General features: G+C 46.4%; 1 protein-coding gene across 1 annotated transcript in view; it reads right to left on the reverse strand.

The window, feature by feature from the left end:
* The window catches only part of LOC142464140 (solute carrier family 13 member 1-like), a 31,172-nt gene extending 12,577 nt beyond the window's left edge, over window positions 1-18,595 (reverse strand). Inside the window, exons 1-9 of the mRNA XM_075567360.1 lie at window positions 18,051-18,595; window positions 14,739-14,867; window positions 10,619-10,755; window positions 8,031-8,206; window positions 6,710-6,746; window positions 6,375-6,420; window positions 5,112-5,150; window positions 2,930-3,078; window positions 906-1,025 (exon numbers count right to left, since the gene is read on the reverse strand). Coding sequence (XP_075423475.1) covers window positions 906-1,025; window positions 2,930-3,078; window positions 5,112-5,150; window positions 6,375-6,420; window positions 6,710-6,746; window positions 8,031-8,206; window positions 10,619-10,755; window positions 14,739-14,867; window positions 18,051-18,149 — 932 coding nt within the window. The 5' untranslated portion in view covers window positions 18,150-18,595. The remainder of the gene's footprint in view (window positions 1-905; window positions 1,026-2,929; window positions 3,079-5,111; window positions 5,151-6,374; window positions 6,421-6,709; window positions 6,747-8,030; window positions 8,207-10,618; window positions 10,756-14,738; window positions 14,868-18,050) is intronic.
* Between the last annotated feature and the right edge of the window lie 3,801 nt (window positions 18,596-22,396).

Consider the following 22,396-nt stretch of genomic DNA (forward strand, 5'->3'; position numbering starts at 1 on the left):
TCCCGATTCATTTGTAGGGTTGATCACCAGGCAAAACCCTTGCACCCTGCAAACAAGAACGCCTGCGCGGCCCGAGCTCGCTTGGCAACCAGTACAAAGTTGTAACGTTACCGTGGCGGCCATGCTTGGAGTTTTGTTGGGTCACACCGGCACAAAAAAAACCGTCATACAAATATCTTGGGAACTGGGAGCTCTCCAGAAGGCGAGGGACCCCAGATTAGCTCCGAGGGACCCCAAAAGGTGAGGGACCCCAGAAGGCGAGAGACCCCAGATTAGCTCCGCGGGACCCCAGAAGGCGAGTGACCCCAGATTAGCTCCAAGGGACCCCAGAAGGTGAGGGACCCCAGAAGGCGAGGGACCCCAGAAGACGAGGGACCCCAGATTAGCTCCGAGGGACCCCAGAAGGCGAGGGACCCCAGATTAGCTCCGAGGGACCCCAGAAGGCGAGGGACCCCAGATTAGCTCAGAGGGACCCCAGAAAGTGAGGGACCCCAGATTAGCTCTGAGGGACCCTTGGTTCAAGTTAAATAAAAAAAAATAAAAAAACTTTTTTGGGGGAGGGATTGTAACTTAAAATTATTGAGCCCGTTCAAAAAAGTTTAGTAACCACCCTAACAGCAAATAAGTTAAAGAAAAATACTGTGCTATTTATGATGGTAATATATATTTCAGACACCTGTGGATAATTTGCATAGTTTAATGTACATATAAAATGTTGCTGGAAACTTTAAAAAAAAAAAAAAAAAAAAACCCTGTGCTTAGGAGGTATTTTACACTTTGATTTAATATTCCCCCCAAAATATGTATTCAGCATAAATAGTGAGCAGCTGCACTCGACAAATCCCCTTATTTATGAGAGGAGACCCCTTCGTAACCAGTTGAAACTGTTTAGATATCAGACGTACCTAAATCCCAGGAAAAGCCAGTTAATCCACATCCAGGAAAAGATTAAGATGATAAAGGCAATGGGGAACGAGAAGGCAATCCAAGATCCAAAATTCACAAACTGACAGCCAGGATAGCGACTTGAAGAAAATGTAAAGAGAAAAAAACACAGGGAGAAAAAAAATCAGGATATTTATAAATCAACATATGTTTGAAATATCCAGAGAGGTCAATGCAATGTGCAGAGAAAGATATGGCTTCTAGAACTCTGAAGCACTAAATACTTCACCAAAACGCGAATCCGCTGAAAGAGACGCAGCACTGCAGAACTGATGTTCAAAAGAATATATTGTAGTCCAAATATATTGTAGTCCAAATATATTGTAGTCCAAATGAAAAACAATGTTTCGGTCCACCGTGTGACTTCATCAGGGTATGGGTGTGTGGGAACGTACCACATTGCAGGGGTGCACACACTTTTTTTTGTTTGCGCCTCCCCCCCCCTTACCTTTCCTCCAGCATCGGTGGCGCCATTTGACTCTGCGTTGTCATGGTGACGCGTCGCCAGAGAGAAGTTCACGCATCCCTGCCATGGTGGTCCGAAATAATGCTTTTTTTTTCCGTTTCGGACTACAATATATTCTTTCGAACATCAGTTCTGCGTCTCTTTCATCAGGCTCGTGTTTGGCGAAGTATTCACCATGTTTTAATATAGATGAGTGCCCTTGCCTAGTTCTTTATTTATCAATAGACTGCCTATTAACTTCTTTTTTTTTAATATTTAGATATTGAATAAGATGGATATTAGACCATCTTTAAAAAATGAATCCTGATGAGATTTTATTTAACATTGCACAGCCTCTAGTTTCACCGCTCAGCTGACCTGAAGTGGTCTGACCTCCAGGACCCCCCCGCCCCCCAGGTTAGTCTCGATCCAGCAGCCAACAGAAATCATCAGGACAAGAGGTCGCGACTTTCTGTGACCCGGTCACAAAAAAAAAAAAAACCCTCAAATATCTTGGGGAACAGAGGTTCCTGGAGGTCGCGAGGCTACGGACCAATTCCAGTGCAACCCCTGGTTCAGCTACAGGAGACAACACTGTAGTTACTGCATCAGGGGGTCCGGCACGCCACCGGCCTAATGACACAGTAGCGATCACGAGCTCCAGAGGGGCCGGGGTACACTGCTGCCGCGGCCAGTCCAGTACTCCAAAGGGTTAACTATCCGCAATGACTGGTGTCCATATTTATTGTCATTTTTTTGGGGTGTTTATCTTAACCTCATGTTTAATTGTGACCTCCTCAAACCATGTATATGGTCCCTGTGAAAAAAAGGGAAACATTATAGGGTTTCCTAACGCCTCGGCAACGCAACACCGATCTGCAAAGCCCGCGATGGGCCCCCACCCATCTCGCTCCCCTCCTAGGTTGCGGGTGGGCGGGGTTGACAGGTACACCTTGTATTCCCTTCCCAACTATTCTCTGGCGTCTTGATCTGGGGGTCCGTCTCCCGCCTCCCTTTGGGTTGGGTTGTCGGTGCTGCGCCCCAATCGTGGACGATAAAGACACAGGAATAAGAGCCAGGTATCACCCCCCCCCCCTTTCCTACACACAGTGAGGAAATCATTGCCCCCTTTTTGCTATGGAATGAGCCCCCCAGCTGTCCCTTACGAAAACAGCGTGTATGGTACATCCTGCGGCATTTCTTGGGGGAGCGTTCCAAAGCTCGGCTTCGACCAGGGGAGGCCAACTCCAGTCTTCAAGGGTCATTGTAGGTTTTGAGGATATCCCTGCTTCAGCACAGGTGGCTCAATCAGAGGCTCAGTCGAAGACTGCAGCACCTGTGCTGAAGCAGGGATATCCAGAAAGCCTGACCTGGCTTCGACCATTTAACAGATCTTAAGTAATGTACGAATGCTAAACAGAATACGTAACATGACTAAGTGCTTTCAGCAAACCGCAACTCAACAAGGGACGTTTACGGGCCCCAGAGATCACAAATATACCGGCTCAAGCCACCCTCCGTCAAACGCCATACACTTACGTCTCAAACTGTTCGATAAATATGAGATTAGTAGACGTGCCAGTCAGCGTAGCCATGCCGCCGATGGTTGAGGAATAAGCGATGCCCAGTGAAAACGCTTTGCACATCATGTGATCACGTGTCGTCGTGTAGAACCGCCCAGACTTGGCCTGCGAAAGCGACAAAGCACAACCCTCGGAGCACTGAATTCTGTGGTACAGCAGCAATGCAGCAATGCAGCAATGCAGCAATGCAGCCGTACAACCCCGTGCATGCTGAATGCCGAGCATCTATCCCAGCCTTGTCGTACCGGCACAAACCCAGATGTTTACAGATAACCCAGTGCAGTGCCGTCTTAACACATGGGCACGCTGGGCAGGTACCCGGGGGCCCCACGAGCATAGGGGCCCCACGCTAATCTATGCACAGACCAGAATTTAACACTAATTTTCCGATCAACCGCCTCAACATTCAAATCTCCCGCTAACTCGGTAGAAGGAGAAAAATGACGACTTGCAGCGGAGAGTTGGCGGGGCCCAGTGCACTGCTTTGCCCGGGGGCCTATAATGCTGTTAAGACGGCCCTGACCCGGTGAGATAAAACATCTGTTCCTGGACCCTCACAAATCCCAAACTCAGCAAAGTGTTCTCCGCATCTCATCTTCCTCAGAACAAATAAGAATGCGGATTATGGAGAGTGATGGCAGAGCTGTGGGACATTTGTGTTTACAACAGACAGACCGTAGGGTCCACATTGTTTTATTAACCCCGTCACTGCCGCCTGGGGAAGCAAAGTGGGGGTTTGCACTCTGTTAGTTATTAGATTTGTTAGTTATTAGATATGATTAATGGCTTTTCCATACTCCAAAAAGCACATTGCCAAATTTAATGGAATATACTAACGCAGGGGTGCGCAAACTGGGGGGCGCGAGATTCTCGGCAGGGGGGCGGAGGGGGAGGGCAAGGCGGTTACAGAGGCCCCACGCGGTTCCCGAAGGCATTTAAATTAAATGCCGAGGGAGCGGCGCAGGCCTCTGTAACTTCACTTACCTTGGCTCAGGCGGCTTCTGGTGATGCGACGTCAAATGGCGCCGCAGGGGTCATCTGACGCCGCTTTGACATGGCAAAGTGACATCAGAACGCTGGAGCCAAGGTAAGGCGGTGGGCGGCGCGAGGGGGAGAGCCAGCAGAGGGGCGCAGGGGGGAAATATTGCACCCCTGTACTAACATACTACAATCATAGAGTATGTAAAGCAGGAGTCCATGCTGGTTGGCATTTAAAAAATTTTTTTATTGTACTTGATTCGGACATAACTGCCCGTCGGTCATAATATGGTGGCCGGGTCAGGGCTCGACAGCCAATAGAAAAGCTGCAACTTCATCAGGAGTTGATGTCAGAGCTTTCAATTGGTTACCCTGTTTTTTATCCAGGGGCCATAATTGTAAAAAAAATAAAAAAATGTGGGTGTCAAAACTGGCACAAAAAAAACAAACTAAGGAATATCTAGGGAACTGATGCGTTGAGAGAGCTCGTCTTGCCATTTCCAACGCCGTTTTGATTTAAAAAATCGGATGCTCCATTCAGGAAATATAAGGGTTTGAAATATTGTCCGGGAGGTTAAAATGGAGGGTTCGCAGAGCCGACTGCAGTCTCAAGGTTACCATGGTAACTTCAGAACCTAGAGCAGGGGAGGCTCAACTCTAGTCGTCGAGGGCCACCAACAGGTCAGGTTTTCAGGATATCCCGGCTACAGCACAGGTGGCTCAATCAGTCTTCGACTGAGCCACTGATTGAGCCTACTATGCTGAAGCAGGGATATCCTAAAACCTGACCTGTTGGTGGCCCTCGATGCCTAGAGTTGACCACTACTGACCTAGAGATTAAGAAAAGCACAATATTTTTATTTTTTTTAAACTAACATGAGTGCAACTCGTACAGGCTTCCGCTGGGATTGTTGCTTTAATTATATAAGAAAGTTGCAAAGGTTCAGCGGCAGCTTCCTAGAGAATTGCTAACGCTAGCTACATTGAAAAGATCCGCCCAACGTATTTCTTTACAATCAGTATTTCTCAGTAAATGAAAACTGTCGGATGATTGAACACGGAAGTGTTATGTGGGGCGGTCTGTGGCGGTGAAGTTGCGGTGATATTCTGATACAATGCCACCCCATTATTTGTCAGGAAAATAAATGTATCACCGTCACCTGTTTCGAATGTCTCCGGCTTTCAAACGTGGGCTCCTCCTGAAAATAAAGACGTTCGGTTTTGTTAAAATTCACTATTTTCATGTGACGCAGCCTCCAACTAAAGAAATCCGCTTGTAGCTCATGACGTGCAATAATGAAAACATGGGGGGTTTTTTTGCCTTTAAAAAAGAAACATTTCCACTGTTGGGCTGCGGCCAGGCTGGAGCGAACCGCTCACGCTCGGCGCGATTAGAGTGCTAACTGAAGGCCCTCGTCCATGGTGAGGGTGCGTGCGCGTGCGCTTGCTCCTTGGCGAGACAGCCAAATTTGATTTGGCTGCTCACCGTTGAGGCAGCTCTGTGAAGTCATGGTCACGCCCCCGACACGCCCAACTAGCTGGCCAGAAATCGCCCAGCCGCGCAGAGCGCATGACGTCGCAGCGCTCGAGCGATAGTGCGCCCGCTCCCAGCCTGGCCGCAGCCTAATTCTCTCGTTACTTTTGGTGCGCTTGTGCATGAAACAAATTTGCTGTCACTTACTTGAATGTATAATATTATTTTTTTTAATTCTCCTTAAAAAATTTGAAGTGATGACAATTTTAGGAGTGTTTGGATTTTGTGTGTATTTTTGGACGGTTGCACTTATAGCAGTCACAAAAATGTTACAGGAGCTATCCATGCAATATCCTACGTGTGTTTTATTAAATCAGTTCTCTAGTATTAGATAATAATTACTACCTTTTTTTAGTTTCTAATTCAACTCTGACTACCATTTGACTCCCCAGCAGTGCAAGATATTTGCAACACTTTTCTGTTTGTGATTATTTGTTGCCAATATTCCCAGCAGTTTGAGCTGCAAACTGTAACAATAGATAATGTTACCTTAGTCATATAAGAATACACTGTAGCTGCTGAGTTACACTGACTGAAGGATTAATTTGAAACGGAAAAGCAGCCATTTAGTGAACCCTGGGAAGCAGAATCTTTGCAGATCGATCACAGGAGAACGAAATCGACCGGCAGCTTAGGTAATTTGTTTTCAATAAAGGTAATCAAAGGCTGCATCTATTAAAATTGTTTAATTATTTGGATTGCCTCTTTAATAGCCGTTGTTAATCACTATTTAAGTGTCTTGGGGTATATCACTTTCACACCAAGTCTCTTTCTGTTATTCTTGAAATCAGTCCTCACTGAGGACAGGGAAGCCGGGATACTTCGAAATAAACTGAATCGCCACCCAAACACAGCCCAATATTATTGTTATTTTTTGTTCCATACAAACCTCATTTTCTTCTGTGCTCACGATACCATTATCCAAGATGTTAATGCTGAAAAAGAAATACAATTCAGATTCCAATATTTGAACCTGCCCAATATAGTTTATCTTCCCTCTCCAATAATCTCTCTTCTTTTGCAAGGTAATCCCTGCAGACTACAAAGGATAAAAAAAAACAGCATTTGGATAAGGTTTCGATTTTCCCGTGTTTTAGGAGCATTGAGCCTCCAAACTTGGGCGTCTTACACCGATAGGAAAAAAAATGGAAGTACAATGGTCCAATATCTGAGAAAATAAAATGATGTTGATGTCCCTAGCAATATACGAATATTAGCTTTTACCTTTCTGGGAAAGATGTTAAATTGATCTTTGTAGTGTCTGTAAAACAAAAACAACAACAACAAAAAATCACATTCATTGAGAAGATGAAATCAATTCACCATAAGTTACATTGCACGAGAGCATATAATGCAAGGATTTGAATGTACTTTCATGAAATATGTGGTTACTCATTAATCGCCGATGTCTTCCATGCTAGCACAATATTCTTGCTGCTTTCGACATTTAATCCGCACTCTCATTGAATAACTCAGTGTGTCGTTTAGAACGCGTTGTGTTTGGTGAAGGACGGTCCAGCTGATCAGTCAGACATTGTATCAGAGTACATGAAAGGAGAGATTTATTTAATGATACAGTGAGGTCTCATGGATAAGCAGCATCCATCTCCAGAAATACAGCCAATTCATCATGCAGTATTATCTTAATCCTTTGCGGTTTACAGATTTAACGGGGGAAATAAACAGGTTTATGCTTCCAAGGCAGCGGCGGGCATCTCCAGTGCTCAAGGGCCAGGTTTTCAGGATATCCCTGCTTCAGCACAGGTGGCTCAATCAGTGGCTCAGTCAAAGACTGCACCACCTGTTCTGAAGCAGGGATATCCTTACAACCTGACCTGCTGGTGGCCCTTGTGGACTGGAGTTGGCCGCCCCTGTTCTAATGGATATTGTGTTGGTTTCAAACAAGCGACTTTTTTGTGGAAGAGAACAGCTCTGTACAGTTTGGGCAAGACACAATCTCATCTACATCCATCAACAGCGTTAACCTCTCTGCTGCCAGATCGGCTTACGCTGGGATAAATGAAAGAGGGTCCCTCTGCTTTGCCGAATATTCCTTTCTGTAAATGGCTGTGCATTGATGTTCTGTGCGCGTTTGCCTCTTTGATTCACTTGGCTATCACAGCGGCCTTGATGCCAGCACCGCAGATCGACTGCAATATCAATGTTGGCAGCCAGAATACGACTGTGGTGACCGCCAATCATTGCAGGACTTGTACCCCAAAGCAGTTGATGATGGGAGTTCCCTGCCATTTTAAATCATTCCTCTTGTTCTTTCAACACATGAAGTATTGTCCAGTCTGCTCCCTCCCCCCCCCCCCCCCAAAAAAAATATTATATCATGTTGTGCTTGTTCCCATTTACAGGGATTGGAGGTGGAAAGAATAAGAAATGAACAAGCTGGAGGAGGGGGGTTTAAAGAACATTTAGAAATGCATCCGTCACCATTTTTCAAGCTTACCAAGTCAGAAACCACGAACAGAAGCGATATCTCGCTACAGCAGAAACAGATGAACTCTTATGAGCAAAGGTTCTTGTGGTTACTTACCTTCCTTTTTGGGTGGCGTGTTTGCTTTAGTGTTGGTTAAGGCTCTTTCTTCAGGTGTAGCGCTGTTAAGCTGACGCAGCACTGCATCCACAATAGGCATCACCATGGCTGCGGTAGACGTGTTACTTAACCACATGGACAGCAGGGAAGTGCAGCTCATAAACCCCAACAAAAGCCTGAAAAGCCACAGTAGCAGAGTTTATTAGTGTCTGTCTGCTAGAGATCACGGTAATGTAAGGGTTCTATCGGTATACCAAGATGGCCGATGGACCAGGTCACTATCATGCCCCAACTAAAATGGCTGCTGGCAGGAAGTCAGCCGCTCTCTGGTCCTCAATTACCAGCAGATGCTCCCAGGCTTTAAATAGCATGCATGAAAGATTGCAGATCAGAATTAAAATTGAATACAGAGACCTACAAGCTGTTATATGCAGAATACTAGTATCACAATCATCATTTATCAACAACATGTTCCTTTGGGTTTCCAATTTAGGGTTTGGATACCAACATGGACATTTTATACTTCCATCACTATGGTCTTGTTTCTGTTCCGGTGTAGCACCTGTTCCCCCTGCCACTGAAGATCGGGCCACTATATGGGTTTTTCCCCGGTGCTGTTGTTCACCTGTTTGGTACAGGAGGTCTGAGTTGCTCCGTGGTTGTTGTGTGGGAGCAGCAACAGGGCAGGCTTTCTCTTTCTCATAGGGCAGCACCTCCATCCCATGTGGATCCTGCTAAAAGCAGGAGGATCCCCACAAGCAACTCTACTTCCCAATAACCACACATCATAGTTTGTTGTGCAGACAGCATGGCAGCATCTCCATTCCCTAGAGCAGACCCCCAGGGGCTTGAGGCCCCAAGAGTCCCTCCTAATCTCCTTTACCCTTTTGCAGGGAAAAGGGGTATCACACCATACCATACAGCTTACTCATAGCACACCTCAATTTGGTGGAGTGTCAGCTTTTATACCCGGGGGAAGGGCTTGTAACCCCGCCTCATAACAGGGCAGAGCTAGGTACTGGCAGGCATCACACCATAAACATGTGACCCAGTCAGTACCCTCCCCAGGCATGACACTCCAACTGCTGGTTCAGGCCTGCCCCTTGATAAGGCAACATAGTACCCATCGAGGCTGCAACTGCAGGCTAGGCCCTTCACAGGAGTTTAACCCCAACACTACCTGTTCCTATCAGGACTTAGTGTTGAGGCCAGTGAAAGGCTATAGCCAGGGGCACTTGGCATCACCGGTTTAAAAGCTCAGGCTGCAAATCCATATTGCTCATCATGCACGAAATAACATTTAACAGAAGCCAGACACCGGGGGTTGGACCAGATTGTACATGATACAGCTAGTGTAAGAACCACACAGTAAAACACTGGAACGCTGGCCTGTCCTGTTTGTTACGCACTTTACAGTAGGATTTCGCCTGTTTTATGTAACAAAAATAAAACAGCCAGATAAATTCATCACAGGGCAGAACGGTTCACATCTGGTTCATTATATCACTTTATAAACTAACTATAATCAGTCTGAAACCTGATCCCTGCAGCGCTGCATAGCTGGCTGTTTGAGATTTAAACGTATTTGCCATTCAAAGTATTACCACCCCCAACAATTACAGGATAAAAGTATTCAGCACTTTATTCACTATTTATTCTTATTTTTCTTCTATGATGCCAATAATCACTCATTTAAAGGGGGCCGTTCAACATAGCTGGTAAAAAAATGAATTCACTAACCCAGGGGCTCTCAACTCCAGTCCTCGGGACCCACCAACAGGTCCGGCTTTCATGATATCCCTGCTTCAGCAGAGGTTGCTGAATCAGTGGCTCATTCGAAAAGCCTAGCTTCAGCACAGGTGGCTCATCGACTGAGCCACCTGTGCTGGGACACCCTGTAAACCTGACCTCTTAGGAGGGGTGGGTGAGGGTGGGGGGGTTGTTCTTGATGACAGGTGTTGAGAATTCATGCACCAACCAATACGTATTATCGCAACATGCTCCCATATTAACTGACATGGAATTGAATAGTGGTCTCCGTGGGACTGTGGCGTGGTAACCCTACATCAGATGTGAGAGTCTCCCCTATTTATCAAGGCAAATTTTTTTGTTGTTGCCCCCCCACCCACAAATGTATCCCCCCCACCCACAAATGTATCCCCCCCCACCCACAAATGTATCCCCCCCACCCTCAAATGTATCCCCCCCTTCACCCACAAAAATATCAATGGGATCAATGGGATTTTATTCTGCGAAACATCTGATAGAATTGTCGCGCCCCAAACCGCGCCACTTTTGTCTCGATACGCAGACACCCCTTTCCATTCTTGCACCTTTAGGAAGAGCTTGGTGTTGATGTTTCAAACGCTACATACTTGCGGTTGTCGAAGACTTGGGAAGAGTTTGTATTGGGTTTCCAGCGCGCGATTGGGGACCCCGTCTATTTATATCAATGTAATACACCCCGGGCATGTTAGAGGAGGCCAGGGCAGTCCTCAGTGATCATATTAAAAAAAGCCCAGTCCCAGGGTGCAGAGGCTTACAGACAGGACAAGGCAACTAGGGAAGGACAGCAAGAAGGTTTTTACCAGCTGGGTTGACTTCCTACGGAGAGGACCATCCAGAGGGCTATCCGCTTGTGAAGGTTCCACTTCTGGATGGATGACGCCAGACAGACCACTCCGAACAGCAGCAGGTGAATGTCCTTGAAGTATTCTGATGCCACCTGCAGGGAAACCAGAAGCAGAGGGGTTTGTTTAACCCTTTTGTGGTCAGCAGAGCCCCCAACACATCCCTGTCCCACCCGACAGAGAAAGGAATTTAAAGAGCAAAACTAAAATGCAAGTGACACTTTGTCGGCTTCTCTGAGGTGCGTTGGGAAGTCTTCTTTGTCCCGGGAACCCTCAGCCTCTGATTTCCAGCGTCCCGTGGAATGTTACTGCGTTTCTGCTGTCCCGTGGTCCAGTGTTTTTAACGTCACACCCAAGTCCATGTCAATAACTCATCTTGTATTACCAGTCACCAGCTCGTTCTTACCTCATGTTAGGTACAATGGGGCAGACGAGCCGTGGTGCAAATTAATTACGCATGAAATAAAATGACCCAGAGTTGGCCAAAAATAGGCGCAAAACACTCATTGCGTGGGGCAAGCTAATCTAACGACTGGACAGGTGCGGCGGTGTTTATGCCTAATTTATTCAAATGAGTGTAACATGGGCGTTCACATGGTACGTAGCACCGGTCTTACATTAGTGGGCAATGGATACATTGTGTGCCTGAGAGGAGCGCGGCACTATATCAGGCTACACTGCAAGAAAACACCAACAAGTGATTGTCTATGTGCCCAATATACGTACAGGCAGTCCTCGGTTATCCGACACAATGTGTTACTCAAAATGGCGTTGGATAGCGAAACGTTGTAAAGCGAAACACGTTTTCCCATAGGAACACTGTTTAAATGAAAGGTTCCGTTCCTGAAGGCATTTTTAACACTATAATATTTTATGCAGGCAATAAGATATGCAGTACACACATACATTATATAGTGTATATACTGTATTATAAATATAATATAACATAATAAATAATATATTATATAGTATAATATAATATAGTATAATATAATATTATATAGTATAATATAATATTATATAGTATAATATAATATTATATAATTATATATATATATATATATATATATATATCTAACACACAAAAAAGACAAAGACAATCCCCTTAATAGCACTCTAAATTACACCAACAAAAAAATAAAAAGGAAAAATATAGCTCAAAAGAATCAAATGCTTTGCCGAGATTGAAAATGAACAGATTTTTAATTTGTAAATACAGCAAGACACACTAACTTAAAAACATAGACATACTGAAGACAGCCAAAATAATATCTGTGAAAAGTGACTATATATCAAGGAATACTGTGTACCAAACAAAAAACTAAAGTGTATCTGAATAATAATAAATATGTATCTGTATATATACTAATTAATGATACTAAAGAAGTTTAATAAGACAAAGATTAAAGAAAATACATATATATATATATATATTACCCACTGGTATAGATGCCTGATTCTATGATGTAAAATACAAATCACAGCATTGGGATAAATATATAATGAAAAAACAACCAAGGGAAAAGAAAAAAAAAGGGGGAGGGAGGCATACAGGGGAGATCAAAAAATAAGTCTCACACCCTGAACAGTATTACCCAAAAAAAGGGGGATTGAAACACTGACTACTGATGCAGCAAAGAATTAACACATAATAGCTATGATAAACATATGAGCAAACAGAAGCAGAACATATAAAGCACACAATAGTGTGAATCACTGCAAGGACATATATATATATATATATATATATATACGCTCTTACGACGCTTTGCAATGTTGTTTATGTGTATGTGTATATACACACACACAAACAACGTTGCAAAGCGTCGTAAGAGCGTTGGATAAGCCGTTTTGGCGTTGTAAAGATGACCATAGGTACGCATTGCATAGCGTTGGATAAGCCATTCGTTGTAAAACGAGGACTGCCTGTACATTTAAAAAAAAATAATAATAAAGAAATACCCCAATTCAAGTCAATATTTTATATTAGGGGCGGTGCAAGAGGTCATAAGTATAAAAGAAACATACGAAAGAAGAAAAAGCTCCCCAATTTTGCACTCTTCATTACTATGTTCAAGGAGGTACACAAACACATGTACAAAAAATGGCAAAATTCAAACACACAGTTACAAATGGAGGAGCGGAGAAAAAGAACAAGTGAAAATTTGCATATTAAAAGCCAAAATTGCATGTATCACAATAACTTACACTCTTGCTCATGCTGTGTGGGGAATAAGATACAATGTCAGGGTCTCCTAATAGCTTTCTGTGCAGGTTTGCAAACCCCCAGGGTACCAATTGGACCCATGTAAATGAAGAGATAAATCTCACAGTACAACTGAATTGATGAAAGATGAACACCTATTAACACAGCGTGCACAGTGGGCGGTAACAATAAGGGTACTTAATCTCATCCCACATGTAGCAAGAAAGAAGCAGCGAAACAACTGCAAGCACAATGGTATAGGGCAAATACTCAATGGATCCATAAAACAGCAGAGAGAGACTCAGTGTAATCTGCTCGGCACTGCACGGTCGACACGCGCGTCTCTCCTCTGCATGGGACCGTTTCTTTGCGTGTGTGTGTGGCAGACGGACTCCTCTCTCCTCTGTGTGCGGTGTTCTAGGACTCCGCCCTCTACGCCGACCCAACACGCGTTTCGCACGGCCTGTGCCTCTTCCGAGTGCAATTCTGGCTTTTAATACGCAAATCTTCACCTCCACTTTTAACCGTGTATCGGTTTGAACCGGGCAATTATTTTTTTTCATATTAAATTGGAACGAAGTGTGTGCAACACTATGCGTGCAAAACTTTTTCTTCTTTCATGGGTTTCTTTTACACGGCCAGAATCCAGTATTTGCCACATACATTGTCTGGAGCCAAGGCTGCGATTCATGTTCTATTAATGCGCAGACGCTAACCTGGCCATGCTTGATGTACTCAAGAATAGACCAAGACCCCCGTAGAAGGGAAAGAATGTATAGGGTCAGAGTTGATGTATTTGGCATGCCTGATGATGAGGTGCTCCAGCGGTACCGCCCAACACACCACATCATCACGGACATTTTGGAGGTTATTTAGGCCGATCTAGGGCCTAAAATACACATGAGAACAGCTGTCCCTCCAATGGCCAAACTACTGGCTGCTGCTCAGCTGTTGCAGAGAGAGGTCAGTCTACCCAAAAGTCAACTTTGTATGGGCGTGTGCCGATTAAGCGCAAACATTACGCAGATGCACGGCCAGCTTGCTTGCGGAGCCATCAATGCAACTGCTCCAAGCTCTGCGGTTACAGAAGCCCCGCACTCTTCCCCAACACAACGAAACTGTTTGCAGGAAGAGAGCGCGGGGCCTCTGTGTCTGTTACCTTCCCCTGGGCGGCATCTCCTCCTGTGTCGCGTTGTCATGACCTCATGATGCCGCTGCAGAGAAGGTAAGAATCCCCGCCAAAACCCCTCTGCGCCGAGCCCCACAAAACTCCCAGCCGGTCTTGCACAGACGTAGTTATTACGCATAGATGTACGATTGCACAAGACGTTAAAACTAAGCATAGCTATTGGAGCTAATCGGATACCTCATCGTTTAAGACCAGTTCTTTGCGACACTGTCGCACCAAACTCTAAAACAAGGCGTTATTTCAGCAATGGCGCGGCGCTAACCTCTTTACGCCAATGATACTTTTGCAACTACATCTAAGCTTTATAAATCAGGCCCAATGCCCCTTAATCAAAAAAATGAAACCCAGTAAGGTGGCCAATTGTCATAGTGTCATTTGTTTTTTGTTATTAAAATGGAAAAAGCAATTCAACAAATCAGTGGAATTGACCTTGTTCCTTTATAAACCCCCAGGAAATAAAACCACGTGGTACTTTTGGAGCATGCTACCTGGAGCATGAATGACCCTAACAGAGGCCCTGAATAAATATAGGGTTCAGGGGGAACGTGGAGCGCGTGTGATGTACGTAGCTTCCTATATAATGACATGCGGAGAGCTGAAGAAACCAGTTTTCGTGGAGAATTTATAACATTGGCGGTGTAATAGATCTATACCAGCAGGACGCCAGGAGAGAGCTCACCAACCTCGCTGGATTTCATGATGCCAAACAATGGAAACAGGAAGGCGGGAACCAAAGCAGCCGCGCCAAGAGGTATGGCCTCGGAAATCCAGTAAGTGGCAGTGACCAGTAAGATGTAGGCACATGCTGCCTCCTGAAATACACACAGGGGTTAAAAAGTTACATTGGGATGAATACATACAACCAGCTTTCACAGGACAAAGCAGAGGCATTGCTGGCCTCCCAAGAGGTTAAGAAGACAGACTGCTCTTTTAGACCAGGGTATAGCTAGGTATCAGTGAAAAGCAGAAAATGAAGCTCTTGGTCAAACACTGTATCATCCTGCAGTACTGCAGCCTGGCTGTGAACATCATGGCTTAGCTGCTAACTCAGCAAGTGAGCCGGTCAGTATTACCTTTAGTACTCTGCCAGTCTAATGCCCCAAGATCTGCATCACACCCACCGTTCTGGCTATATGTTGTATCCCAAGAATGTTGTAGACGGATCATTGTATTTTATTTATCTATCTTACACGGCTCTCAAAATAAATGTAAAACATTGACCTATTCGTTTTTGTGATCCTTCATTTCACACACATCAGTTTTATTTGCTTTACCTTTACATGATCAGAAAACCAATATTCACAAGAGGTCTTTGTTGAAATGTCATCGATGTATTGATAGTTAAATCAATAAATTAAACTTCCTAAAGCACTACCCTGAAATGGAAGTTATATACGCAAGCTAAAATGTATATTATATTGCTGTATTATGCTTACTTTGTTTGTAAATGTAATTGCAAAGTTCTATTTTTTTCTACAGTAATGTAGGCAAATAGGAATCGGAACAAGTAAAGTTACTAAAATAATCACAAAAGAAATAAATGATTGCAAAAATAGGAAATTGCACGGAGATATATATCACATAGGCCTACATAAACTCCACAACAGTGGTATGAATAATAAAAATATGCAGCGATTGAAACAAAAAAAACGAGAATTATTTCTTTGGTGATTTATTTCAGTGGCTTTGAACTGAAAAGTTTCCTATTGTGGGTATGAGCTACCCAAGGATGACATAGTACCCTGGGTAAGCTTGACTGATCGAATTAATCTATTGGATGACCGCGTGAGATTCTGCAAATGACTAATGTACAGTATTATTCAGCATAAAACTTCCTGCGTGTCAAACCACCGATCTCTCTGGTTTTCCGTTTGCCATTAGTGATCTAGTGAGTCTATTCAGAGTTGTGTCAACGTGGGCAAGTCTGTGGTGGCTTGTGAAGACTCCTGCACACAGATACAAATCAGATTTTCCATTGTACTCAAGAAAAGACACAATGAATACAGTATTCCTACAGCAGTTGGGTTTATCCTTACATTAATGATTTCTCGATGTGAAACTCAGGACACCATTACCATATAGTGCATCAGATTACTGGGATCAGTCCCTAAGTAGCAATAGCTACAGCAGAGTTACCAATATCTTTGCTCTAGGAGGGAGACATGGATTTTGCAGATTATATTGCAAACATTCTCACACTTGGGCAATACTTCCTAAGCCTCAAGGCATCTCATGGCCCGTTCCATTTCTGCAAAGGGCCTTACTGCTTAGCACCGTTTAGTAAAATCGAGGCCAGAATATCACAAAATCTAGTCTCTCCACAATTTGTAACAAATTAACTTATTAAAGCATGTAGTTGCTACAAAATATCAGTTCCATGCACTCAACAACTCTTCGGTTGCTAATGAGCCTTTTTTGGAGTGCGGAGGGTCATCCTGAGGTCCTGACCCCAACTATAATGTCTTAACCTCACACCCTTATTAGAAATTCCAGGGTAGGCTGGTCTGACAATAAGGTTACAAGAAGCAATCCCATTTCTTCTACAATTCTGTTAAAGTGGAAAATTTAACATACACTTTTCAATGAATGAGGTGATTACACCTGGACATATTTCTCCTGTCTATACTGCAATAATCAGACGGCAAAGAGAATAACGCACAGGAGAAAAGAAATGCAAAGTATTTCTGTGTCAGAAGTGGATCTGTTGCAAACTTTGAATCTGTAGCTCTGTAGACCCTACTCTTACTTCCCTAGTACTGGAAGGTATTACTGAGGAGAAAGGATTTTAATGAATGTCTACTAAAACAGTTTTGGGGGAATCTTTTGTTTAGGTTAAATTGGGAATCTAAAAAAAAAAAAAAATCCTTTCACTTTGTATATTTAATTTAGAACATTTCTGGGGGGAAACCCCAAAAGAAAGATCTCAGTGAAGCAATTTCAGGAAAAAAAAAAATATATATATTTTTAAAGAACTAATTGAAATAATCAGGGTCACACAATGCTCTTCTCAACTTCTGTCAGCTTTGTCAACAAGGATCTTAGCCCCCTGTGATTTATTGATCACAACAGACACACCACATCTCCTTGAAGACTGATTACTGAGGACAGAAAAAGATTTTAGTATCTTTACAAGATAAGCAAAATACAAGGAACTTTATTGTGTTCAGGTTTTTAGAAAAATCGACTTAGGGAAAAGTTTATCTTTCTACATAAATTATTCATTTCATTGTGGTGACTCTTAAGAGTTATAGTATGAATTGCTCATTTAAACTCCATGGGAATAATCCTGTTAATGTCAGGATGATAGTACAGTACAGTACACACAACATGTGCCCTTAAACTGTTAAAGGGAATAATGTCTCTAAAAGTCAGATTCACCCTCAAATCTTCAAAGGGGTGAGGTCACCCTCTAACACACCTCAAGTGTCCCCCAAATCTTCAAAGAGGTGAGGTCACCCTATAACACACCTCAAGTGTCCCCCAAATCTTCAAAGAGGTGAGGTCACCCTATAACACACCTCAAGTGTCCCCCAAATCTTCAAGGGGGTGAGGTCACCCCCTAACACACCTCAAGTGTCCCCCAAATCTTCAAAGGGGTGAGGGGACACTCTCTAACACACCTCAAGTGACCCCCAAATCTTCAAAGGGGTGAGGGGACACTCTCTAACACGTATGGAAAATAGTTGAAGCGCTCAAATGCAGGTATATCTCAAAATAATAATAAGCCAGACACTCTCTAACACACCTCAAGTGCCCCCCCCCCCCCCCAACCCCCAAATCTACAAAGGGGGTCAAGTCACCCTCTTACACGCCTGCCATGCATTACAAACTTCAGTGGGATCACAGTTACCAAGCGAATGGTTGCATTGCAATGGGTACAGAGATAACGCGGTATGTATATAACACACTGTAATCGAAACATTAACCCATTGGATGCCTAGGGGACGTTGCAGTCCGGCCTGGCAGCGAATGGGTTAAAAGTCTGGCAGCTTTACCTGGCTCTGTGCTATCAGTGGCAGGGGGAGGAAGAGCAGGGGCAAGACAAATGTAATGAGGACATCTTTGTGCTGCCACAGCTGCCGGAACATTGCCATGTCCCCCAGTCCCGGGGTGCAGGGGTGCAGCAGGGGTGCAGGGTGCTCCAGATCTGGGTGCCCATCCAGGGCCAGAATGCAGGCGGCGCCTCCTCCTATCTCCAGCTCACCTCAGCATGTCTGAGCTCTGCATCCCATGCCCAACCTGATCACAGGGAGGAGTGGGGGGGAGAGAATGAGCCTGGGGGGGTTTGCCGACCCTCCCCCAATCCTCTAACGTAAGGAGCAGGCATTCAAGCAACTGCAGGGGTGGGGGGAGAGGGGAGGTACACACAAATATACACACACAGACAGACACACACACACACACACACAGACATACACACATACACACACACAGCTCTCACTCAACAAAGGAGCCGTGCGTAGCACTGCACAGAACCTCCTCACACAGACAGCTCCACCATACACTCAGCATCTTGTCATGTGCAGGCTGAGAGGGGGAGCCTGTATCTGTCTCACTCTACTTCTTTCTCCTCCCTCCTCCCCCCATCCTTGTCTCCTGTCTCCCCCTCCCTGTCTCCTGTCTCCCCTCTCCCTGTCTCCCGTGTCCCATCCCCCCTCCCTGTCTCCCGTCCACCCTACCCCCTCCCGTCCACCCTACCCCCTCCCTGTCTCCCATCCCCCCTCCCTGTCTCCCATCCCCCTCCCTATCTCCCGTCCCCCTCCCTATCTCCATCCCCCCCTTCTCTCCATCACCCTTCCTCCCTCCCTGTCTCCCATCCCCCCTCCCTGTCTCCCGTCCCCCTCCCTATCTCCCGTCCCCCCTCCCTGTCTCCATCCCCCCGTCTCTCCATCACCCTTCCCCCTCCCTGTCTCCCGTCCCCCCTCCCTGTCTCCATCTCCCATCCCCCCTCCCTCCATCCCCACCCCCCTCCATCCCCACCCCCCTCCCTGTCTTCATCTCCCACCCTCCTTCCTGCCTTTGTCTCCCACCCCCTCCCTGTCTTCGTCTCCCACCCCCCTCCCTGTCTTCGTCTGCCACCCCCCTCCCTGTCTTCGTCTCCCACCCCCCTCCCAGTCTTCGTCTCCCATCCCCCCTCCCTGTCTCCGTCTTCCATCCCCGTCCCTGTCTCCATCTTCCATCCCCTGTTTCCCAACCCCCCTGTCTCCATCTCCCATCCCCGTCTCCCATCCCCCCTCCCTGTCTCCCATCCCCCTCCCTATCTCCCGTCCCCCCCTCCCTGTCTCCATCTCCCATCCCCCTCCCTCTCTCCATCTCCCTTCCCCCCTCCCTGTCTCTGTCTCCCATCCTCTGTCTCCCGTTCCCCTCCCTGTCTCCCGTCCCCCCTCCCTGTCTCCTATCCCCGTCTCCCGATCCCCCTCCCTGTCTCCATCTTCCATCCCCCCTCCCTGTCTCCGTCTTCCATCCCTCCTCCCTGTCTCTGTCTCCCACCCTCTCTTCCGATCTCCGTCTCCCATCCCCCCTCCCTGTCTCCCATCCCCCTCCCTGTCTCCGTCTCCCCCTCCCTGTCTCCCATCCCCCCTCCCTGTCTCCGTCTCCCATCCCCCCTCCCTGTCTCCGTCTTCCATCCCCCCTCCCTATCTCCGTCTCCCCCTCCATGTTTCCCATCCCCTCTCCCTCCATGTCTCTGTCTCCCACCCCCCTCCCTGTCTCCGTCTCCCATCCCCCCTCCCTGTCTCCGTCTCCCCCTCCCTGTCTCCCATCCCCCCTCCCTGTCTCTGTCTCCCCCTCCCTGTCTCCGCCTCCCCCTCCCTGTCTCCCATCCCCTCTCCCTCCATGTCTCTGTCTCCCACCCTCCTCCCTGTCTCCGTCTCCCACCCCCCTCCCTGTCTCCATCTCCCATCTCCATGTTTCCGTCTCCCCCCGTCACCCATCCCCCCTCCCTGTCCATCTCCCGTTCCCCCTCCCTGTCTCCCATCCCCCCTCTCTCCATGTCTCCATCTCTCATCCCCCTCACTGTCTCTCCCTCATGTCCCCCTCTCTCCCCTTTCCCCCACGTCCCCCTCCCATATCTTCCTCACGTCCCACCCCTCCCCCCCACATCCCCCTCCCATCTCTCCCTCCCTCTTCCACCTACTTTCCCCTCCCATCTCTCCCATACCCACGTCCCCCTCCCGTCTTTTACCCACCCCCGCTGATTGAGCCACCGTGCCTAAGTTGGGATATCCTGAAAACCTGACCTTTCTGAGAACTGGAGTCTGGAGTTGAGAACCCCTGATCGAATTCATGATTAGAATGTTGCACCTGACACAATAAAGAAATACAGTGAAATATCAAAGCCACCCAAAGTCAAAACAGCTACTGTTATACAATAAAACAAGAAGCAAAGAAATATCAAACTGCAGCTAGAGTGAAGGTGATAAACGACAGGAAACAGAACAACTTTCACTGCCAATAAAAACCCTGCATGTTACTCCTGGAGTGTAAACACAAAGGATTGAGCACGCAAGCCTCACATGTGAAATGTCCCAGTTTGCTGCCAAAATTCCCAGTAGCCAATAGTACAACAGCTATAACAGCAACTTCTACAACCGGGCTAAGTAAAAAAAGATCAGAAATAAGTACTGTACATGAAGAATTATATTGTAATCAAGGCTATACATTCTTCTGCCCCTTCTTACATCTCAGCCCCAATTTCTCGCTATACACCGACCAGACTCTTGCGTTCTGCTGAAGGATGTCTTCTCTCTACCCCCTTTGTATCTAAAGCCCTCTCCCGCCTTAAACCTCTCACTGACTGCCCCACACCTCTGGAATGCCCTTCCCCTCAATACCCGACTAGCACCCTCTCTACTCACCTTTAATGCCTATCTTAAAACCCACCTCTTTAATGAAGCATTTGGGTAGCTCCGTGGCTGATATTATACATCTCATACATTGACTTTGGCCCCCTGCAGACGCACTTACTAGAACACCCTCCTACTGTCTCTGTACGTTCTTCCTACCAACCAATTAGATTGTAAGCTCTTCGGGGCAGGGACACAAGCCAAATGGAGCAGGAAGGACCCAAAGTCAAAAATGAGTAAAAGGGCACTTCCTTCTCTTCAACAAAATAATAAGAAAAAAAGCAACAAAGCAAAAATGACACTATTTTGTTGAAGAGAAAGAAGCTTATTGGTTCTTATCTTTGTTACTGTGGTTTTGTGATTCTTTTTGTCCTATTGTAGTTGCCGTATGCATTTGCCCTTACTTGTTTGGCCTCCTCCTGCCTGTATTGACAATTTTGCCCTTAGACGGCACCGTGTCGCTCTACGCATGCGCAATGACGCAGTCTTTTGGAGTCAGATCTCAGATGATAAGTGCTGCATGTGGTAGGGGTGAGGAGCTTGTTCAGGTAGCTGGGTAGCTTGCCCAGAAAGTATTTGAAGGCAAGACAGGAAAGGTGAACTTTGCGCCTAGACTCAAGTGATGATCAATCTAGTTCTTTGAGCATTTCGCAGTGATGTGTGTTGTAGTTGCATTGGAGAACAAAACCACAAATTGAATTGTAGAGGGTGTCAAGTGGGTTTGGGGTGCCGAGCCGTATACTATGTCCCCATAGTCAATAATTGACATTAGCATCTGCTGTGCAATACGCTTTCTGACCAGCAGACTTAGGCCTCGGTCCCGCTGCGCTCGTTGGCGCGGGCGGCAATGTAGCGAGTTCCCCACCAGCAGGGGAATCCTCGCGAGCCGGTCCCGGTCCCCCCTGGCTGCACAGCTGACTACACGCTGTCGCGCGTCAGCCGCTGGAGACACCAGAGAATGGTGTTTTCTAGCTTTGACGCGTGACGTGTGTGGCTGTGAGCCAATGGGGAGGGGAGGCTGCGGGAGGAGGAGAGGCTTCGGGGAGCGGGGAGGAGTGTGGAGTGAAAGCAGGTGAGTGCCTTTCTCTGTGTGTGTGTCTGTGTGTGCGTGCCTGTCTGTGTGTGTATGTGTGTGCCCGAGTGCGTGAGTGCCTGCCTCTGTCTGTGTGTGTGTGTGTGTGTGTGTGTATGAGTGCGTGAGTGCCTGCCTGTGTGTGCGCGCGTGTGTGTGTATGAGTGCGTGAGTGCCTGCCTGTGTGTGTGTGTGTGTATGTATGTATGAGTGCCTTCGTGTGTGTGTGTGTTTAATACTTACCGAAGCTCCAGCTCCAGCCCGAGTCCGTGAAGGGAGGGGGGGGGAGAGTAGCGGGTCCCTCCGCTCAAGCCACGCCCCCCCTCCCTGTCAAACCGCCCACCTCCCGCTCCGGCTCCCGCTCCCTACAGACCGCATATCGCGGTCTGTGTATCTCAGCGCACCGCCTATCAGCAGTGCGGGT

Source organism: Ascaphus truei, chromosome 12 (genome assembly GCF_040206685.1).
Source record: "Ascaphus truei isolate aAscTru1 chromosome 12, aAscTru1.hap1, whole genome shotgun sequence".
Classification (NCBI taxonomy): domain Eukaryota; kingdom Metazoa; phylum Chordata; class Amphibia; order Anura; family Ascaphidae; genus Ascaphus; species Ascaphus truei.